Source organism: Gekko japonicus, unplaced genomic scaffold (genome assembly GCF_001447785.1).
Source record: "Gekko japonicus isolate JY-2015 unplaced genomic scaffold, Gekko_japonicus_V1.1 scaffold1118, whole genome shotgun sequence".
Lineage (NCBI taxonomy): Eukaryota > Metazoa > Chordata > Lepidosauria > Squamata > Gekkonidae > Gekko > Gekko japonicus.
This window is the reverse complement of record NW_015176006.1, coordinates 421,995-444,312: the sequence shown is the minus strand read 5'-3', so window position 1 is coordinate 444,312 and position 22,318 is coordinate 421,995. Positions and strand designations below refer to the sequence as shown.

The 22,318-nt window shown below is 48.6% G+C and overlaps 1 protein-coding gene across 1 annotated transcript in view; it reads left to right on the top strand.

The window, feature by feature from the left end:
- The window catches only part of GLT1D1 (glycosyltransferase 1 domain containing 1), a 142,050-nt gene that overhangs the window by 111,003 nt on the left and 8,729 nt on the right, over window positions 1-22,318 (top strand). The window contains exon 11 of the mRNA XM_015426487.1: window positions 19,563-19,661. Coding sequence (XP_015281973.1) covers window positions 19,563-19,661 — 99 coding nt within the window. The remainder of the gene's footprint in view (window positions 1-19,562; window positions 19,662-22,318) is intronic.

Sequence of the window (22,318 nt, the reverse complement as noted above, 5' to 3'; positions counted from 1 at the left end):
TGTGTGTTCGTGATCAACCATGTCTTTGAAATAAATCTTGCTTTACTTTTGAACGTGGATCTATTCTCATGCTTGGGGATCTAACACGCCCCTTCTTCCGCCCCCCCCCTTCTTCCAGCCTCATTCTGTTGCAGAAGGAGGAAGAAGCAGGAGGGTGTCCTCCCCCTCTGCCTGGCCGAGGCCACTCCACGTGGCCTCCGCGAGGACTCCCAGCCCCATCCAGGAGCTTCCCCGAGGTAGCTGTGTTAGTCTGTTGCTGCAAAATAGTCCAAGAGTTCAAATAGCACCTTTAAGACTAACAAATAGCACCTTTAAGACTAAGACTAACTGAGTGGTGGGTGTGGCCTTATGACACACTTCCGGTGATGGCAGGGGGTGTGGCCTTATGACACACTTCTGGTGATGTCAGGGGTGTGTGGCCTCATGACACACTTCCTGTGATGTCAGGGGGTGAGGCATATGCTAATGAGTTATGCTAATGAGTTCCCCTAGCTCTTTTTCTACAAAACGACCCCTGTTAAAGACTAACAAAATTTGTGGCAGGGTGTAACGAAATGGCTGCCAGGTAGAGGCAGCGGTGTATTTTAAAATGGATGTCAGCCTGGTTGTCCTTAGGAGGGGGGAGGTACTCCATAGGGAACAATGGAGCTGCCATACCTCCCTGCCTACAGTTCCCAGAAGCTGTAGGGAACAGAGTGGGAAAATGGACACACCCCAGGGGCGGAGCCAGGGAGATAAAGGCTTTGGCTCCTGAAGGGGGGGAGTTCAGTCTTCAGCCTGGTCTTCAGCCTTTGGCTCAGCATGGATGGCAGCTTCAAGGGAGTGTGCAGGTGTGGGCTCCTGTTTCCTCAAACTCCAGGGCATCCAGGCCACTATAAACTGGCAACAGTACAAGTGACCAGTCCAGTGGAGGGCTGGGAGTTTCTCCACAACAACAGGAGGGGGAAAGAAAAACCCATCCTGAGGCCCACAGCCTCCAGAGATAGAGAGGGGTATGTAGGGGACAGAGGACTGGCATTTTAAATCATATTTCTTTTCCGCCCAGGTTCTGTTAATGTGCTTGTGTTTATTTTCTGCGCTTAACTTGTACATAGCTCAAATAAACCTTGTTGAGTTAAATAAGACCTGGTGTGCCTTGACCACCCAGTCCTCCCTGCTCAGCACGTTACCAGGGGCAAAGGGAGGCCAGGGAACACAAACAGGCCCAAATCGGAGGGGTTTCCAACTCTCCAGGAGGCACCCAAAGATTGTGGCACCAACTTCCCAAGGTTGGGAAATCAGCCAGAGGGGTCTCACTGTCCCTCTAGGAAGGCGGTGTCAATTCAGTGAGTGGTGGCAGCGTGTAACGAAGGGAAATAGCCCCACCAGGAAGGGTGGGAAGGCAAAAACGGGCTTGAGAGCCGCAGAACGGCTGCCCAGTCTCCTAGGGCTGAGGGCAGGTCCCCGTTTCGCCACACAGGATATGAGCTTTTGTGAGTCACTGCTCACGTCTTCAGGTACGTGAGCAGTGTCACGAAAGCTCTTACCCTACCACAAATTTTGTAAATAAAATTAAAAGTCTAGTTTGTTTACACAAGTTGCGGCCACTGTCATCCATTCATTGTGGACTAGACTTCCAGTTGGCTACTCTTAGCTGTCCTTACAGAAGATGTCGATTCAGCGAGACGTGACTGAACGGTAGCGAGACAATTATTCTAGGAACTGCCCGGACTCGTTCAGGTTGGTGGGGTTCTGCCACCAGTCCCAGCGGGCTCAAGCCTTGCAGATGATGAACGTGGAAAATTTTACCCACTGAATCAAAACGGGCAGAGTCCAAACTAGTCTGGGTGGTTTTTTACTCAGGTAGGTTTCTTGAGAACTTTGGTCCATCAGGGTCAGTATTGTTTACTCAGACTGGCAAAGGCTCTCCTGGGCCTCAGGCTGAGGTCTTTCACATCACCTACTGCATCATCCTTTTAACTGGAGATGTCGGTGATTTAACCTGGTGCCTTCTGCATGCCAAGCAGATGCTCTACCACTGAGCCACAGCGTCTCCTCAGTTTCAAGTTTCCCTCTCTGGTCTGTATTACAGCCATTAAATATCCATTGATGTTTCTTAGGATTGGGCCAAAAGGCTTCCTTTCCCCGACTTTAGCGACATTGTTTGCCGATGGAAAAAAGCCCTCCCCCCGTTCAGTGATGTTTTGATGAGGCTTCAAAAAGGGATGAAAATTTCAGCCAGTTTACCAGCAGAAGCATGCAATACTTAATTCCTACCGATCGCCACTTTTCACGATGTCAACGGCAGGAAGCTGCACCTTCACTCTGGTTTGGCTTTATGATGTTTCCGCATCCCCAAATCAAATTGGTTGTGTGAGGGTGGCACAAAGCCAGTTCCGAGTGCCTACAGGAAGCATGGTCCTCTCTCTGAGTTGGCTTCAGCATCAAGGAATGGAAGCCAATAGGAATTTGGCCCTGTGATGATGCCAAAAGTCCAAGCAGAGTGTTCCCTGTCCTCCCTGTGGCATTGCATTGTGCAAAGACAAAAAGGGGGAATAGTGCCAGAGTCATGAGTAACTGCCAAGAAGCTTCGGTCACCCCTGATTCCACTTAAGGTGACAAGGAAACTTGGGGGGGGGGGACCTCAAAAGGCAGATCTTTGTAAATGGGCTGCTTCATACAGGAGCGGGTCGTTCTGGAGAGAGAGAGAGCTCATGGGAGAGAAAACAATCCACATATAGGCTTGAAGAATGAAACTACAGTTCGGTACGGAAAATAATTAAGATCCTGTTGGAACATGCGGCATTGTAATTGCTTCTGACACCACAGATTTCGAGTCAATCACAATCGGTCCAGAGTTTCTACAAGTGCAAGAATCACATTCTTTCGTTTTCTTTGTCAAGTTGCCAACTTCGAGTTCTCGGAATTTGTTGCTGGATTTTTTCTTTCTTGATGATGCTGCAGAGGGTCAGATGATTCAACACTGCCGACCCCTGCTCAGCAACTGAGTCCGACCAGGCCAAGACACCATTCCAGCACAAGTATTACAATTTTACTTTCTGGAACCAGGTTTCTCCTCCAGACTTTGGTGTCCCCAAGGAAGGTAATAGTTAGGACCAGTGCAAGCTATGTTTCAAGATCCCAACAGGCCTGGGAGGTCAACTAGAGATCCTGATAGATCCGTATTCAGATCTTCCCAGAGCTTTTAAAGATAAATTGCATCCCTTTACTGCCATGATTCAAATCTGAGCCATCCACGGAGGACGTTTGATACCTCCACCACCACCCTACGCCTGGTTTTGTACTGAAACTAGCCAAGCCAGGTGTGCAGCCAGAAGAGGGGAGAAAAACACAACCCTACACAAGAAAGGCACGCTGCTCTGAGCCCTGTCTTTCAGGGAAGGGTGGCCTAAAAGTCGAATTTAATAAATAATAAATAAATAAGGTTGAGGCAAAGAAAAAGAAACTGAAATATAGCTAGGTCATTGTCTGCCTCCGCATCACAATCCTGGTATTCCTCGGTGGGCTCCCATCCAAGGACTAACCAGGGCTGACCCTGCTTAGCTTCCGAGATCTGATGAGACCAGGCTAGCCTGGGCTACCCAGGTCAGGAATGAACAGTACAAAATTATTAACTTCAGCAACAAACCCTAGGTTGAAATCCCAGCTTGGCACCAGTCGGCGATCCTGTCTGCGTTCAGATGTGATGACTAACCAAGTTGTGGTCATCATTAGGATGGCTGGCAGTCTCTTCCTGGGTAATTTCCTTGCTTCTCGCCCCTCCGTTCCGTGGAGAAAGTGAAACCCATTTCTGTGTCTTAAGTAGGGTTGCCAAGTCGTTCTTACTCACCAGCGGGGGAGCGTTCCTTCGGTCCGGGAGCTGCCGAGGTGCATGCGCGCGCGCTGCCAGAACATCACAGGAAGTGACGCACGACGTAGAGCACATTGGGGGTGTGGCCTCAATCGTTGGAGGGAAAACCATAGAGTTTTCCCTCCAACGATTGGGGCCATGCCCCCAACGTGCTCTACGTGGTTGCGTCACTTCTTGTGACGCACCCACGCTGCGCTTCGGGGGGCCGGGTTCCCCCCGGTGCCCGATTCCGCGGCGGCGGAAATCGGGCCTCCAAAGCAGGGGTATACCTGCCCCCCGCCCCCACTTGGCAGCCCTAGTCTTAAGGGGGGAAACACCTATGCTGTCAGCATGAAGTACCAGCCCAGTGGTTCAGCATTCAGCAGCCACCTCTGTGGTATACCAAGTGTCTCTTGCTTCTGCTTACATCTTTTAGAAAGAGGGACCTTTGATGCCCTTTGGCGAAATTCGTTCTGCGTTGCCTGAATTTTCTGTAGGAGTCGAAAGATCATAATGGCCATGAATATTTCTCTTTTACACCAGGAAGAACTGGAAGATTCGTGAGGGAGCTACTGGTTTTTTTTTGGCCAGGTGACTTTGCCAAGGAGAACGAGGCCTGTTCATCTACCCTTCCGGCTGTGCCAACTTGCATTCTGGCAAAGGGAGAGAGAGTTGAGGAAACAGAGCGTGAGCGTTGAGCACAGGCGTGCCCAGTTAAGATCTCACCTCAGCCATAAGTTCATTTATTGGTTTCCGCAAACAGCTGTTCCGGTGGTTCGTGACCTTTAATTCACTGCTGCCTGCCAAGGAACAAGTAAAAAATAAAATAAAATTAGGACCTAAAAACAAAACAGCAGACAAGGCAAGTATTCATATACGTAGGTTTATTTAGGAGAAAGATGAAAACGATCAGACATGCATTCCGTGAGATCCTTGCAATTGATGGCGGTCTGCTGGTTCTTCCCTGTCAGGTTCAACCCCTGCTTGCCGGGTGCTACTTTTTAAGGGCCTGGGGTAGAAATCGAGGTTCTGAGAATTTATCTTCAGGGTGGGATGAGCAGTATAAAAGAGCTCTCCTCCGCCAGCAGTCAGAACCAAGTGAAGAGAAAGGGCTGCCTAAAATCCTCACTATCTATTTGCCACCAAAAGTTGAGTACCTGCTAATTGTTGTAGATCACTATTGGGGGTGTGTGTGTCATGTGGCCCTTTGTCATGGGCAGTGCCTATGAAGGTTCTCTAATGACTGCCACCACTCTGGTACAGGTCTCCTTGGGAGAGCCCAGAACACCGACTCACCCCTTTTGGATGAGGGATCCCTCCTTCTGCAGCAGCCTCACCATCCCTGCTAATCCCCCTTTTCAAGCGAGGCCATGCGGGGATCATATGAAGAAAGAAGAAAATGACAAAAATTGACTACCAGCATTCTGAAATAAAAACTCATCTTTACAGTGCAGGAGCTTGGTGAGGGTGGCAACAATCCGTCTGCCTTCCTAACACATTGTTGTTCTCCTTTGCCCCCAAGGAGTATAGCCACAAACAACACACACCAAGGGAAGACCATCTACAATTAACAACTATGTTCTAAGCTATATATTATATTCATTGAAATACAAAGAAGGGTTAGTGGTCACAACCCAATTGAATGTATAAACATTGATCCAACAGAAGAAGAAGAAGAGATTGGATTTATACCCTGCCCTTCACTACCCAAAGGAGTCTCAGAGCGGCTTACAAACTCCTTTCCCTTCCCCTCCCCACAACAGACACCCTGTGAGGTAGGCGGGGCTGAGGGAGCTCTTGACAGAAACTGCCCTTTTTCAAGAACAGCTCTGACAGAACTATGGCTTGCCCAAGGTCATCCAGCAGGGGCAAGTGGAGGAGTGGGGAATCAAACCCGGTTCTCCCAGATTAGAGTCCATGCATTTAACCACTACACCAAACTGGCTCATAACAATTAAACATCATTGTAATATATGTTGTTTTGTTTGTTGTTTGTCTTTGTTAGATATACAATAAAAAACTTTACTTAAAACAATTAAACATAGTTTAAACCAAGAACCTATTCAAAACCAACAGTAGGCTCTTCTGTAATTCCATACATAAGTAGTGTCCATAGACCTCTAAACAAAAAGTGACTGCAACAGAAGACTCCCACTGTGGAAAGAATAACAGCCCAACGCTGTTACAGAAGAGCCTAGTGTTGGTTTTGAATATGTTCTTTGTTTTGAATATGTTCTTTGTTATGAGCAATCTGTTGGATCAATGTCTATACATTCCATTGGGTTGTGACCACTAACCCTTCTTTGTATTTCAATGAATATAATACATAGTTGTTTTTTAAATATATTTTATTGGTTTTTTCAAAAAAAAAAGAAAGAAAGAAAGAAAGAAACAGTAACAGTAAAATTTTTAACAACAGCAGAATCCACCAACAAAGAATAGTGAACCTTTAAAATTCATAGAAGCACTATAACATTGAAGTAACATGTTGAAAATACAAGACAGCGAATATCTATATATCTAATTCCCAACATGCCCCCAGCGTGCGGATATCTAAATCTGCACATCGGGGGCACCTGGGGGGCAGGGAGATTTTCCTGCACATTTGAGGCAATCTCCAGAGGTGCAGAAAAATCTGAAAAGTTGAAAAAAAGTATACAGGGGATATTTAAAAATTCTCCCCAAAGTAAAAGAGCCTTCCCTGCGCATGCACAGAGAAAGCACTTACCAACAGGAACTGTGGCTGCTGGCGGCGGCGTGGGAAGAGAAGCCTTGGCAGCCGGCGGCTGGGAGCCGCAGCCATTCCTGGGGGGGGGCATTGCCGACATTGCTGCTGGCGGCGGCAGCAGTGGCGGTGTGGGGACGGAGAAGAGCCGCACAGGGCTCGCCACCTTTGCTCCTTGCTGCCGCGGTGGCTGGGGGGGGGGAAACCTTGGAGGGCTGGTGGCTAGCTGCAGCCATTGCTGCTGTCGTGGGCTGGGGAATCCTGGTGAGCCCAACGGACCGCCTGCTGGGTTCACCTGCAGCTGCTGCCGCGTTCTCCTCTGTGCAGAGCTCCTGCAGCTTCAGCAGGCGAGACACCTGGGAGCCGTGGGGAATACCCCCCCCCCCGAGTATCGCAGGTCCCGCCTCTTGTAATATATAGTTTTGAACATAGTTGTGAATTGTAGATGGTCTTCCCTTGGTGGGTGTTGTTTGTGGCTCTACTTCCACACGAAGGGTTCCCTATTGTCTTTGCCTCCAAGGAGGCCAGGGTGGCATACAGCGTTATCGATTTCCCCCCTCTTATCCTCCCAACGTCCCTGCGAAATAGGCTGAGCAGAGTGGGAGCGACTGGCCTGAGGTTACTCACCAAGATTCATGCCAGATGGACAATTAGAATCTGGGTCTTCTAGATCTTTGTCCAACACTTTAACCACTACACCGCACTAGCCCTCCGCCAAACGAGTGACGAGAACACACAAGAAAAGTTTTGTTGCCTGTGGACCAGGCTGAGGTAGCCAAAAATGGCAGGTCTGAGTAGTAACACTTTGTCAATTTGGGAGCCCTTCAGTTTGAACTCGAATTCATGAATACATGTAGCTGCCTTCTACTGAATCGGACCGTTGGTCCATCAAGGTCAGTATTGTCTACTCAGACTGGCAGCAGCTCTCCAGGGTCTCAGGCAGAGGTCTTTCACATCAACCTACGGCCTGCTATTTTTAACTGGAGCTGCTGGGGATTGAACCTGGGATCTTCCGCATGCCGACCAGACGCTCTGCCACTGAGCCACGGCCCCCTCCCCTTAAACTCAAAAGCCCCCATTTTGTTTCTGCATTTCCCTTGCGCAGCTTGAACCCGTAAGCATTTTTCATGTCCTTTTCGTTCTCTTTTGACAAACGTTTCCCCTTAAGTTTATGCAGTATTACCATAATTTTTACATCAGTTGCCTATGAAAGGCATATATAAAACCCATCACAAAATGTTCCTTGAAAGCAACTGCCGACTCTGGAATGCCAGCGGTGAACATGAGTGGAACGAAACAGCTCGCTACTCTAATGGCCCAAAACAGAAAAGACATGAAAAAGGGCACCTTCGTAAATCCTTCTTAGGAAAGTGTCACCTCTGCCAAGTGTTATCAGTGCTGCATCCACGTAAAACTATGGCACAGGCTGTTTTGCAGATGTGTTTTTCATATTTTTCTACAGGGAAAGGTTTACTTTTCTCTGTGCAGGGGTTTCATAATGCGAAGTGGCTCAAAAGTGTCTCAGCGTTCACGGCCCTCTCCTGCTTCAGAAGCTTTGTTTTGTCCAAATTTCCCGTGGATAAAATCCATCGGCCTTGACGACAACGCGGGACCATCTGCCTAGACTGAAAAGAAATGAGAGCTCTTGAAAGACGGTGTCGTTTTAATTAGATGAAACCCCTACCTGAGATTGGTCGACAGGAGGAAGAGCCATCTGTCAAAAAGCCTGTTCTATTAAGCAGGGCGACGCTGGCTCGGAAAAGCCATCCTCAACCCATGGCCCCACTGGGCTTGAAAAACGCTGGTTTAGCCTGTCGGATAAACAACGAGAACAACAACAACAAGGATCTTTTCAAGTGTGTTTTGTCCTGTAGCCGCTTCCCTATCTTTTTTGTCTTTGTTCAGGATTTGAACTCTGGCCGTGTTCATTGTGTCACCGACTGGACAGGCGGGCTCTCTCTCTTGGCTTCTGGGCTGGTGGCTCTCCCTCTGGGCATGGGCCATACCCACTTTCCCAAAAACATGGGGCAGGTCCCACGTCAGAGAATGGGGCTCAGAAGAGCCACAGGTAGCTCCTGATCCACTAAATGAGCATCACTGATTTAAAGAACATGGCGCAGCCCCACCAAAGTTGTTGTCCCTCGAATGTGGGAAGAAAGAAGTTGAGAGGTCACTTGTCATAGATACTTCCTCACATCAGGAAAGATAATTTATCAGGAAGAAGAATTCTGGCATTGTCGCCTCTGACATGGAGGAGAATTTTGACACTTGGGAATATTCAAACATGCTAAACCCCCAGCTGATGTGATATAGTCCTTCCAAAGCTAAGAAGAGCTGAACTGGATAAGGGCAAAGGTCCTTTTAGTCTCTTTTCTACATTGCAAGCCACAAGGAGGGCAAGAAGGCAACCGCCCTCCACCCTGTTGCCTCCTATCCCCAGCTAATTTGGTGTAGTGGTTAAGTGTGCAGACTCTAATCTGGGAGAACTGGGTTTGATTCCCCACTCCTCCACTTGCACCTGACTGGATGACCTTGGGCAAGCCATAGTTCTATCAGAGCTGTCCTTGAAAGGGCAGTTCTCTCAGAGCTCTCTCAGCCCCACCTCCCTAAAGCGCTTAGGGCTCTTTAGCTTGGAGAAACGACGACTGAGGGGTGACATGATTGAGGTTTATAAGATTATGCATGGGAAAGAGCAGGTAGAGAAAGAGGAGGTAGAGAAAGAGATACTTTTCTCCCTTTCTCACAATACAAGAACTCGTGGGCACTCCATGAAATTGCTGAGCAGTCGGGTTAGAACGGATAAAAGGAAGTACTTCTTCACCCAAAGAGTGATTAACACTTGGAATTCATTGCCACAGGAAGTGGTGGCGGCTACAAGCATGGACGGCTTCAAAAGGGAATTAGATAAGTATATGGAGCAGAGGTCCATCAGTGGCTATTAGCCACAAGGTATAGATAGGGGCTTGGGGGGCCAACAGTGGGAGGGCTTCTAATGTCCTGGCCCCACTGGTGGACTTCCTGATGGCACTGGTATTTCTGGCCACTGTGTGATACAGAGTGTTGGGCTGGATGGGCCTTTGGCCTGATCCAACATTGGCGTCTCTTACGTTCTTATGTTCCGTCACAGATTGTCTGTTGTCTGTTGTGGGGATAGGAAGGGAAAGGAGTTTGTAAGCCGCTCTGAGACTCCGAGTGGAGGGCAGGGTATAAATCCAATCTCCTCCTCCTCCTCCTCCTCCACCTCTTCCTCCTCCTCCGGGATCTGAACATGGAGGTCCCATGACGTTTGTTTGGATCCAAAGTTGGGTCATCTAGGTAAGAGGGTGGACCTGTATGTAACTTCTCTGGACCTTCCTACAGTGGCTGGTCTGTGGACATAAAAGGGGAAACTCTCCAGAGCCAGCTGGACCAAAGTTCTGAAAAAGCCATTCCGCCCAGAAGGATTCTCTTAACCCCACTCTTTAGAAATGTGCCATCGCTACTGAGCCTAGGAGGACAGAAAAACAATAAAACCACTTAAACTCTGTGTCCTCCTTAACTCCCTTTCAATTGTGCTTTGCATTTGAGATAGGCAATTACAGAATCGGAATGAAATGTTACCCTCTGTATTGTTGCGTTCCCAAACCGCCAAATTATAAATAGTTTTTTCAAAATGATTGCTGCTACTTCTTCTATTTTTTCCAACTGCCCAAGAATAGACAGAGCCTCTTAAATTAAATTCAAAACCACTTTGGGCAGTAATTATTTACAGCATAATCCATTTGCGCAAGGCCAGTTGGGGCAAAGCCAAACGCTCGTCTTGTGCGTTGAGCCATCTGTTAACGTCAGTCAAGGGGCTGTAATTCATCTTCTAGATGTTTGAGATGAGGCCTTCCGTACTTGTTATATAGACTTTCCTTTCTCATGTAAGAAGCCTCAACAGCAAGAAAACAGGGAAGGGGGTCTCGGAACATAGGAGCAGCTCCATTGGATGAGACCAGTGGCCCACCACAGCCAACATCCAATTTCATGCAATAACCAACCAGATAGCCTGAAAAGCCTTCAAACAGGGCCTCGAATACAGACCTCCCCCCGTTCTTGCCAGCAACTGGAATTCAGAACAAGCTGTAGGAGGGTAATACTCAGCAAAACTATTCATTATTGCCTGTTACACAAGAAGACCCCGACTGGATCAGACCAGTGGTCCATGTTGTCCTACATGCTGTCTCACTCAGTGGCCAAACAGTTCCTCTGGACAGCCAAGAACAGGGCGTAGAGGCCGAGGGCTTCCCCTGATGTTGCCTCCTGGCTCTGGGACTCAGAGGATAGGAAGAGCCCTGCTGGACCATACCAGTGGTCCATCTAGTCCAGCATCCTGTTTCACGCAGTGGCCAACCTGTTCCTTTGGAGGGCCAGCAACAGAGCAGAGAGGCCGAGGCCTTCCCCTGATGTTGCCTCCTGGCTCTGGGACTCAGAGGATAGGAAGAGCCCTGCCGGATCAGACCAGTAGTTCATCGAGTCCAGCATCCTTTCTCACACAGTGGCCATGAAAGGGCAGTTCTCTCAGAGCCAACCCGTTCCTTTGGAGGGCCAACAACAGGGCAGAGAGGCCGAGGCTTTCATAAGAACATCAGAAGAGCCCTGCTGGATCAGACCAGTGGTCCATCTAGTCCAGGATCCTGTCTCACACAGTGGCCAACCAGTTCCTCTGAAGGGTCAACAACAGGGCATAGAGGCCAAGGCCTTCTCCTGATGTTGCCTCCTGGCTCTGTGATCCAGAGGTTGACTGCCTCTGAACGTGGAGGATAACATAAGAAGAGCCCTGCTGGATCAGACCAGTGGTCCATCAGCCTCCTGTCTCACACAGTGGCCAACCAGTTCCTCTGGATGGCCAACAACAGGGCATAGAGGCCAAGGCCTTCATAAGAACATAAGAAGAGTCTTGCTGGATCAGACCAGTGGTCCATCTCATCCAGCATCATGTCTCACACAGTGGCCAACCCATTACTAAAGAGGGCCATCAACAGAGCATAGAGGTTGAAGCCTTCTCCTGATGTTGTTTCTGGCACTGCCATTCAGTGGTTTACTGCCTCTGAATGTGGAGTTTCCCTTTAGTCACCTTGGCTAGTAGCTCGGGTTGCCAGCTCTGGGTAGAGAAATACCTGGAGATTTGGGGAGTGGAGCCCGAAGAGTCCAGGAGAACAGGAGGAACTTCAAGAGGATATAATGCCACAGAGTCCACTGTCCAAAGTGGCCATTTCCTCCAGCTGAAATGACCTTCATCGCCTGAAGGTCAGTTGTAATCCCAGGAGATCTCAAGCCACCACCCGGAGGATGGAACCCTGCTAATAGACACTGATGGACCTCTCCTCCCTGAGTCTGTCTGATTGCCTTTTAAAGCTGTCTATGCCTGTGGCCATCACTACGTCCTCTGGCAGCAAATTCCACCTTTTAATCACTTATGTAAAGAAGTATTTCTTCCATGTTCAGTAGACATGAGTTCCAGTGTCGGTGACTTCATAGCAAAGGTGGGGTCTGAGCGTGGGTTTGAGGCCAGAGAGGAAGTAACATCAGCCAGGGCTGCCGGGAGCATAAGGGAGAAAGGTCAGGGGTCGTCAGTGGGAGCAGAAGACCTTCGTATGGCTGAAGGTGGTCACCAGCAGGGATATGTAGGGAAGTCAGAGTGGAGATAGAAGAAGGCCATGGAGGCCTTTGAAGGCAAGGGTTTCGTGATGGGTCCAGAAGGGTCCAGAAAGGCAATGGATGGATTTAGGGGGGCTAGCCCCACCTTGTCAGATCTCAGAAGCTAAGCAAGGTCAGCCATTGTTAGTACTGGTATGGGAGACCTACATGGAATATCAGGGTTTGACACAGAGGCAGGCAGTGGCAAAACAAAAATGGGAGAGGCCATGGCTCAGTGGCAGAGCATCTGTCTGGCATGCAGAAGGTCCCAGGATCAATCCCCGGCATCTCCAGTTAAGAGGACAAAGCAGTAGGGGATGCGAAAGACCTCAGCCTGAGACCCCGGAGACCCACTGCCCGTCTGAGTAGACAATACTAACCCTGGTGGGCCAAGGGTCTGAGTCAGTACAAGGCAGCTTCATGTGTGTTCAAACCACCTCTGAACATCTTATATAGGACGTCTCTTCTTCTCTCTCTTACCTGGGCTTGGGAGCTGTGGCAATTTAACATTTTTTTGAAGTTGATCTGTTCACAATAAGTTAAATGCACCTACATGGATATGTCATGTAAGGTGTGCTTCTAGTTCTGTAAGTAAAAATTTCTTTCTCTTTTCACCATTGGCGTCAGATCACCTTTGTAATTTCTTTGAACAGCAGTTTTCCCCTTAACCAGGAAAGGTGGAGGACTGGGGATACAGAGAGAAGAAGACAAAGGAATTATTTTAGCAGCAAAGTGGTGGCGAGAGGGCAGGAAGACAGAGAGGCGGCCATAGAAAGCAAGCGAGGAGGTGGTTGAAGAGTTGTCGAGGCATTATCGCTGGGAGAGGGGACATAGTTTGTAAATGGAGAAGTGACGAGGCATACAAGTTCAGTTGTCTGCGCAGACTAGCGGTGGCTCTCCGGGGTCTCAGACAGAGGTCTTTCACATCACCCACTGCCTCGTCTTTTTAAACTGGAGATGGCGGGGATTGAACCTGGGACCTTCTGCATGCCAAGCATTTCCACTGAGTCACACCCTTCCCAGTCCAGCATCGGAGGGGAGCTCTTGTCTTGCAGTGTGCGATTCCTGGAGGCTATGCGAACTGCGGTGGCTCAAGTGGTTAAGACGCTGAACTGCAGGCTGTGGAAGGTCAGTAATTCAGCAGTTCGAGACCCGTGTGCCACATGATGGAGTGAGCTCCCGTCTCTAGTTCCAGCTCCTGCCAACCTAGCAGTTCGAAAGCAAGAAATTGCAAGTAGATAAATAGGTACCACCTCGGTGAGAAGGTAGCAGCGTTCCTTGCGCCTTGGTGTTTAGTCATGCCGGCCACATGACCACGGAAACGTCTTCGGACAGCGCTGGCTCTTCGGCTTTGAAACGGGGATGAGCACCGCAACCCTAGAGTCGGATTCGACTGGCTTTCGAGCTAGGGAACCTTTACCTTTTATGCTTCTCTGGTGCGTCAGCAACTAGCGAGTGAAGGAGAGAGGATGTCGACTAAATTGGTAAAGATTCAGAAAGGGGAGAAAGAAACATACTCTAACTAAGGGGAAGAGTTGGGGAAGTTCCTGGTAGCCAGCAGCAGCTAACTATTATCTTGTTGAGTTTGTTCTCCCTTGTGCAAACAGGAATGTCCCAGAAGCATAAGAACCTTGAGTACCAGACGTTCTCTTGTCTTTCGGCTCTTAGCCTGAGGTGGGCGATCATCTAGCGGAGACAGAAGACCTGATTGGCACCGAGAAGTCCCCCCCCCTTTCCTATTTGTTTCCATTATCTTTCCCCCCTCTGTATTGTTAGCTGCTTTGAAACCCCATGGGGGAGTAAAGCGCCATATAAACAAACCCCTCTTGAGTGGTAGATCTGCCGTAGTGTAAAAAAGCAGGTAAGAAATAACCAGGTTGTTTAAAAAAACCAACAACACTGGGTGAATTTCGCTCAATTCAGTTAAATCTGCCTTAATTAGGATTAGGGATGCAGCAGACTTGGCGGCAATCCCGCTCAGTGGGCAAGGGTTAGACAGCTGCCATCAGCCGCAAGTCAGAGGTCCAATCTGTTCACCATCCGCCATCCACCTTGAACGGCCATCAGACCGCTGTGCGATGGCTGTGTCGGTAGAATATCGTTTCCTTGCCCAGGGGCCTTCTGTTTGTGCAGCAGGCAAGAGACGAACGAAGAGGAAGCGTTTAAAGAGGACGGTTGCCGTTCCCACAGCAGACGTTCCTCTCTGCAGAAGCATTCCTTCGAGAAAGCAGATTGCCTCTTTAAAGATGGCGCTGCCCCCTGCAGTGTTATAGCCGGACACACCTGAAGCTGGCTTATACTGAATCAGGCCTTTGGTCCGTCAAGGTCAGTATTGTATAATCTGACCAGAAGCCACTCTCCATGATCTCGTGTCACCTGCTGCCTGGGGAGATTCTGTGGCTCAGTGGTAGAGCATCTGCTTTGCGTGCAGAAGGTCCCAGGTTCAATCCCCAGAGTAAAGGTAAAGGTCTCCCTTGCTCGAAAGCCAGTCGAGTCCGACTCTAGGGTTGCGGTGCTCATCTCCGTTTCAAAGCCGAAGAGCCAGCGCTGTCCGAAGACGTTTCCATGGTCATGTGGCTGGCATGACTAAACATGGAACGCTGTTACCTTCCCTCCAAAGTGGTCCCTATTTATCTACTTGCAATTTCTTGCTTTCAAACTGCTAGGTTGGCAGGAGCTGGAACTAGAGACGGGAGCTCACTCCGTCATGCGGCAACCCGGGTCTCGAGCGGCTGAACTACCGACCTTCCACAGCCTGCAGTTCAGCGTCTTAACCACTTGAGCCACCACAGCTCCTCAATCCCCAGAGTCTCCAGGTAAAAGGACCAGGCAGTCGGTGACCTCTGCCAGAGACCCTGGAGAGCAGCTGCCAGTCTGAATAGACAATACTGGCCTTGATGAATGAGTGGTCTGATTCAGTATCAGGCAACTTCCTGTGAGGAGGGCCGGGAGCTGTTCCTGTTGTCAGCAGGGGAGAGGACTCGCAAAAATGGGTTTAAATTAAGGACGGGAAGGTACCGGCCGGATCTTAGGGGAAACAGGAAGAGTTGTGCAACAGTGGAATGGGCAGCTAGGGAGGTGGTGAGCTCCCCCTCCCTGGCAGTCTTTAAGCAGCGGCTGGACAAAGACTCGTCAGGGATGCTCTAGGCTGATCCTGCACTGAGCAGAGGGTTGGACTAGATGGCCTGTAGGACCCCTTCCAACTCTGTGAGTCTATGATTCTCTGTCCATGTGTACTGCATGATCCTTTTAACTGGAGATACGAACCTGGGTGGAGAGTTGGACCATAAGGAAGACCAGATGCCAAAGAATAGATGCTTTTGAACTATGGTGCTGGAGAAGACTCTGGAGAGTCCCTTGGACTGCAAGGAGATTGAATCAGTCAATCCTCAAAGAAATCAACCCTGACTGTTCCCTGGAAGGCCAGAGACTGAAGCTCAAATACTTTGGCCAGCTAATGAAACGGGAGCACTCACCGGAGAAGACCCTGATGCTGGGAATGATTGAAGGTCAAAGAAGAAGGGGATGGCAAAGGATGAGATGGTTGGACAGTGTTATCGATGCAACGAACATGAAATTAAGCAAACTCCGGAGGACGACGGAAGACAGGACGGCCTGGCATGATGTGGTCCATGGGGTCGCGAAGAGTCGGACTCGACTGTGCGACTGAACAACAACAACAAATGAACCTGGGACCTTCTGCGTGCTGAGCAGATGCTCAACCACCGAGCCACGGGCCGCTCCCCTGCTTGCATTGAAACTAATAACACATGGGTTTTTTTTTAAAGCCTGTTTCCCAATTACTTGAGGGCACCTTTTTTTAGCGGATGAAAACTTTTCTGATCGATCCGTGTCAGTGCGGAATTGATTAAACGGTGCAACCCCCTACCCCAGCGTGTGGGCACACAAGCCCCAAGAACCTGATCGGTTACTCTCCTCCCCCCCCCCCTTTCATGCTTTCCTTCCAAGCCTATTACACCACGGGGAACTCGTTTCCCCCCATCGGAAGCCATAATGACATTAATTAAAAGTGCATTCTCTCCTAAGTGCCAGTGAATCAGTATGGATTGAACAACCTGGCGAGTGGATTTCTCTCTGTTGTCTGACACTGCGATAATTGTACCAGATGAGCCATTAAGCACTCAAAAGGCTGCATGTTTCAGGTTTTTCTGAAGCCGGGCGGCAGTAATTAAAATCTCAGGCTGGCGTTCCTCTTGACAAGTACGCGAGCGGATTTTCGGGCTTCCCTGGGGATGATAGAGATGTACCTGATGCCCGGGAGGGGTTTTGTGAGGGAAGGTAAAGAAAAGCTGGCCATCTTGGCACACATTTAAACAGGGGTCATTTTGTAGAAAAAGGAGGTGCAGGAGCTCATTAGCACAACTCGTTAGCGCAACTCATTTGCATATGCCACACCCCCTGACATCACCGGAAGTGTGTCAGAAGGCAACACCCACCGCTCAGGCTCCACTGGACTGTTTTAGATTGCTAGCTATTGGGGGGGGGGACGTGCAGATTCGGCTTCACAGAGGAGGGAGAGCTGGTACCTGAACAAAACTTGGACTTAAAGGTGCCACTGGACTGTTTTGGATTGCTAGCTATGGGGGGGGGGAACGTACAGAACTGTCCTCACAGAGGAGGGAGAGCTGGTACCTGAGTAAACCTTGGTCTTAAACCTTGGACTCTTATGGATTGCTAGCTTTGGGGGGGGGCGGAATGCGCAGATCTGCCCTTACAGAGGAGGGGGAGCTTGTGCCTGAAGGCGGGCCGGGGGGGGGGGCTCTGCAACTTACCTGGCTGCTTCTTGCTCCTTGTGGCCCAACTGAGGACTGCTGGGAGTAGGGGGCGGGGCTTGTTGCATGTGCCCGCCCCCTGGGCTCCTTACTGCTGCGCGCTCCCGCAGGAAATGACCCTTGCATTTAAAATACTTAGTATTTTATTTATTTATTTGGGGAAAAAATGTCTATCCTGCTTTAAAACTTTCACATAACAGAACATAGCAGAAGACAGTGCATATCAGTGTGGTATGGCGGTTGGAGTGTAGGGCCAAGGTTTTGGGAGCCGAGTTCAGATCCCCATGAAAGTCGCTGGGTGGCTATGGGCCATAACATCACACCTCCATAAAGTTAAGGATGACTTAATTCTCACGGGGGTAGCCATGGTACTTTGGCCTGGCACAATAAAACCAGAGTTCTGTGATACCTTAAAGACTGACGGTGTTTAGTTCAAGATGTGCTTTTGTGAGTCCAAGCTCACTTCTTCAGTTATGTCGCGAGAAAATCGTTTGTGGCTTGTTTACGGGGGAAACTACGGAAGGGTGGGGGAAGGAGGTGTGGTGGCAGTAGCAACCCCTTTGGTTCTTGTATATTTGGTTGCCCCCAAGAGACCCCCAGATCTCACTTTATCAGTCTCTGGATTGTCTCAGTCTCTTGCTTCCCCAGCTGTTAGACTGCAGAGTTCTAGATACAGCTCCCTGCGCTGCTCACTTGGTGTCGTAAGAACATAAGAGAAGCCATGTTGGGTCAGGCCAATGGCCCATCCAGTCCAACACTCTGTGTCACACAGTGGCCAAAACCCAGGTGCCACCAGGAGGTCCACCAGTGGGACCAGAACTCCAGAAGCCCTCCCACTGTTGTCCTCCAAGCACCAAGAAGACAGAGCATCACTGCCCCAGACATAAGAACATAAGAGACGCCCTGTTGGATCAGGCCAGTGGTCCATTCAGTCCAACACTCTGTGATGCACAGTGGCCAAAACCCAGGGGCCATCGGGAGGTTAACCAGCAGGGCCAAAACTCCAGAAGCCCTCCCACTGTGGCCCCCCCAAGCACCAGAATGTAGAGCATCACTGCCCAAGAGTGTTCCATCTATACACTGTGGCAAATAAAGTTACCATATTTTGAAAACTAAAAAGAGGACGTATTTCCCGACTGACTACTTCAAATAAGTGATCACTATGACAAATCTCATTTTAAATACCCCTACTATTTAAAATGTGATAATTTAATTTAAGTTGTGTCCTCGGACCACTCGCTCACTCTACCTCGCAGGGTTGGTGATTTTGTGGGGGGGGGGAATGGGAGGGATGCTACCAACTTTTAGAACCCCACCATTTTGAATCAGAAGTCCCAGTTTTGATGATACTTCTTATTTATTTATTTAATTCATTTGTAGCCCGCCTTTCTCCCTAATGGGCACCTGAAATGGCTTACATCAGTCTCCTCCCCTCCATTTTCCCCCTCACAATGACCCTGTGAGGTAGGTGAGGTGGAGAGAGTGTGACTGGCCCAAAGTCACCCAGCGAGCTCCCATGGCATGAGGTGGGGATTCGAACCCAGGTCTTCCAGATACTAGTCCTACAACCCGGGTCTCCCAGATATTAGTCCAGTGCTCTTAACCACTATGCCACAGGGGTCCCTTCCCAGAATTATTTTCATTCTATTTTTCATTGCTGCCCCCCCCCCCCGTTAAATAAATAAATAATTTTAAAAAATTATGTGTCCATTATAAACCGCATGAAAATGGTGTCAGAGGAGCAAGGAAATTGGGAACAGTAGCAGTGAAAACAGAAACTCTCATGGGGAAAAAAAACTGGAAAAGCTCACGGAGATGATACACAAGAAAAACTATCCAAATAAGAGTCGATGTGTGTATGTCTTTTAAAAAGAGACATTTCAATATACCAACTCTGAGCTTCCATAGAACAAAAGGCAGGGTACAAACATAAATAAGTAGTTGTACGTTAAACAAATCATCTTAATTATAGGCTTATATGCGGACATGGAATTCACTGCCCCATGCTACAAGCATGGACAGCTTCAAGAGGGAATTGGATAAATGTATAGAACAGAGGTCCGTCAGCCACAACGTATAGATAGGGAATCACAGTCTGGGGCAAGTGATGCTGTGTGTTCTTGGTGCTTGGGGGGGGGGGCACAGTGGGAGGGGCTTCTAGTGTCCTGGCCCCACTGCCGGACCTCCTGGTGGCACCCGGTATTTTTGGCCACTGTGTGACAGAGTGTTGGACTGGATGGGCCATTGGCCTGATCCAACACTGGCTTCTCTTATGTTCTTATGTTCTTAACCTCCAAGTGTATATTTGTCTAGGCCACAACGCTGAAATATTCTGGATGCTGGATTTTGTGTGTGTGTTTTTATTGCTACTCTCATAATTATTTTATCTTATTAGTGAAATATGCATGGGGTGGGGTTTAGAGAAAATTGAAATGTTTTTTCATTTTGAATGAATTTCTGGAAATTCTGGCTCTTTCTTTGCAGCAGCTGTCCCCTCTGTTGCAAAGTCCCAATCACAATGAAGTATTTTTTCCTCTTCTGTACAATTTTTCAGGCAATGGATCTAAAAGTTCCAGTACTGGCGAGAAATATCCCCGGGAACGCTGCAATAATCACACACAAAACTACAGGATTGTTATATTCAAGCCCTCAGGTAACAAAGTAAAATGCATGGGGCAGAGTCCAACCAGTGTCGAAGTCCTTTGGTTCATTGATTTCAGTGGTATTGGTCTGATAGGACACAGCTGGATGCCACATGTCAGCTGTACTCATAGTTACTATGCCCTGGTCTCCCAACAGTGGTCATCCCTCTACACACCATCAAGACTTTTTAAAAAAATTGGTACTTGTATATTGTTATACTGGTATCAAATTATAACAATATGAGTAACAGGTTCTCTGAATTTCAAAGGGAGATTAGAGAGACTGCTGAATTGCAATCGATAACGAAGCTCAACACAATGTATCCACCTGGACTAGGTTTCCACTAGGTTTCCTGTCTCATTACCAATGCTGATTTCTCCACGCCTACTACCCCTCTGCATATCTCACCTAAATCCAATCACGCTTGCTCTTGTCGTTTGCCTGCTAATGTCATTCGGCATCTGAAATCCATTCTAGCTGTATCTGAAGAAGTGAGCAGTGACTCACAGAAGTTTGTACCCTGCCACATATTTTGATAGTCTTTAAGGTGCTCCTGGACTTTTGCTCTTTCCTTATGAATTCCGAGTTTTCTTTTTTTTTTTTAAGGTCTCTAGCTTCTTTCATCATAGAGATATACCTTTCCCCTTATATCTCTGCAACAAAAAGGGCTAGAGACTTTTTAAATGGAAGCTGGGGGATTCTGAGAATTTGTTACACATATTATTGTAACAATATATCAATATAATGATAGTTGTCATTTTTTAAAAAATACCCCGACTTGATGGTGATGGAAAGAAATGGCTGCTATAGGGAAAGGGGCTGTCATGTGGGCAGGACCAGGAGAATCTGACGTTTCCTTCTCACATGGAAGGATTTGTTGCAATCTTGCACAGAATGTCAGAAAAAAAGCAGGCTTGAGGGAGATTGGGGAAACCTTACGAGGTGCATGAATGCGGCCCGATGGTGTGGGGAAACAGAGAACACAACCACTTCAGAACAAGCCCCGACCTGGCGATAATGGCCCAGGCTAGTCTGATCTCATCAGATCTCGGAAGCTCAGCGGGGTCGGTCCTGGCTCGTATTTGGAAGGGCGACCTCCAAGGAATACCAGGGCTGTGACGCAGAGGCCGGCAATGGCAAACCACCTCTGAAACGTCTCTTGCCTTAAAAATAAGTCTAGCTCGCCACCTAGTGGTGCATAATGCTAAAAGAACTAGAACTTGTTGCTGCCGGACAATCTTAGGATCTCCTGGTTATTCTACACACAGTGCCATATGATAATTAATTAATTAACTTCAGAACGGGCTCAAGCCAGGGTGGGAAGTGGCTGTTATCTGTGCAACTGGAGAGCTGTTACAGCACAGTAGCTGTGAAGCCTAGGCAACATGCCCCTTCCCGCTGTCAAAGAAGTGTGAGCATGAATGGCGTACACGTACAGCACACAAAATAGGGAGGCGTGAAAGTAGTTTTACAGTGAGAGTAGTTCAGCAGTGGAATGGGCTGCCTGGGGAGGTGGTGAGCCTCCCCCTCCCTGGCAGTCTTCAGGCAGCGGCTGGATGGACGCTTGTCGGGGATGCTCTAGGCTGATCCTGCATTGGGCAGGGGGTTGGACTAGATGTCCTGTCTGGCCCCTTCCGACTCTGTGATTCTACGATCACTTTGCCAGTTTTAGGTCTGTGTTGCAGGTTTTAATAGGTATGTTTAGGATGGATGCCAAGCTCTGTTCATTGTTAACTGCAACCCAGTGTTTTATTGTTTGGAAAAGACCTCCTGCACAATTGGTGGGAATTTAACTGGTGGGGAGAGAGCGATTGAGTCCAGGGAGCTTGAAAGGAAAAAATGTTTTACCGTTAAAGGATTGTACAAATCAGAAAAGTGACAGAATTTGTTAGATGGCTGAGAGCTGTTACAGTTAATTTAGATTATTGAGTCGCTGGGGCAGAGAAGTACGTTTGAATCAAATTATATTAGGGGCATAAACTTGGATAATCTGCCTTTCCCGCCTTCATAATGAATTGTTTCTTCTTAAAGAGCCGTTGGTTTAATTATCCTGTTAACCTCTCATGCCGGTTACTCCCTTGCCAAAAACAAGGCAAGAAGCGATCCGTTCCTAAGCTCAGCTTTCAGTGTAAGCTTCAGTAAATTCTGATTCTGCCTTCTCAGAGGTGCAGCTGAAAGAAAAACTGGTGGTGCCCTGACCTGGATAGCCCAGGCAAGCCCGATCTCGGAAGCTCTCGGAAGCTAAGCAGGGTCGACTCTGGCAAGTACTTGGGTATGGAAGACCTCCTTGGAATACCAGCAGCCGGGAGGTGGGGGCAGGCTTTACTCAGCCACCTCTCTGAATATCCTCCAGGCCCCCAGTAGGGGTCAGTCACCAGAGGTCGCCATGACTTCCAGGTGCACGCACACACGCACATATGAAAACCCCCCACAAAAATACGAAAGAAAGAAAGAAAGAAAGAAAGAAAGAAAGAAAGAAAGAAAGAAAGAAAGAAAGAAAGAAAGAAAGAAAGAAAGAAAGAAAGAAAGAAAGGGAAACTGGTGGCAGCGCAAAGGAGGGGCAGCCAGCTGGTAGGGTGGAGTCTGTGGAAAGGCCCTACCTGTATCCACCCCCTAGCAAAACAGGTGGCACTAGAGTGAGGTAGCCACTTGGCCACAGCAGTTTAC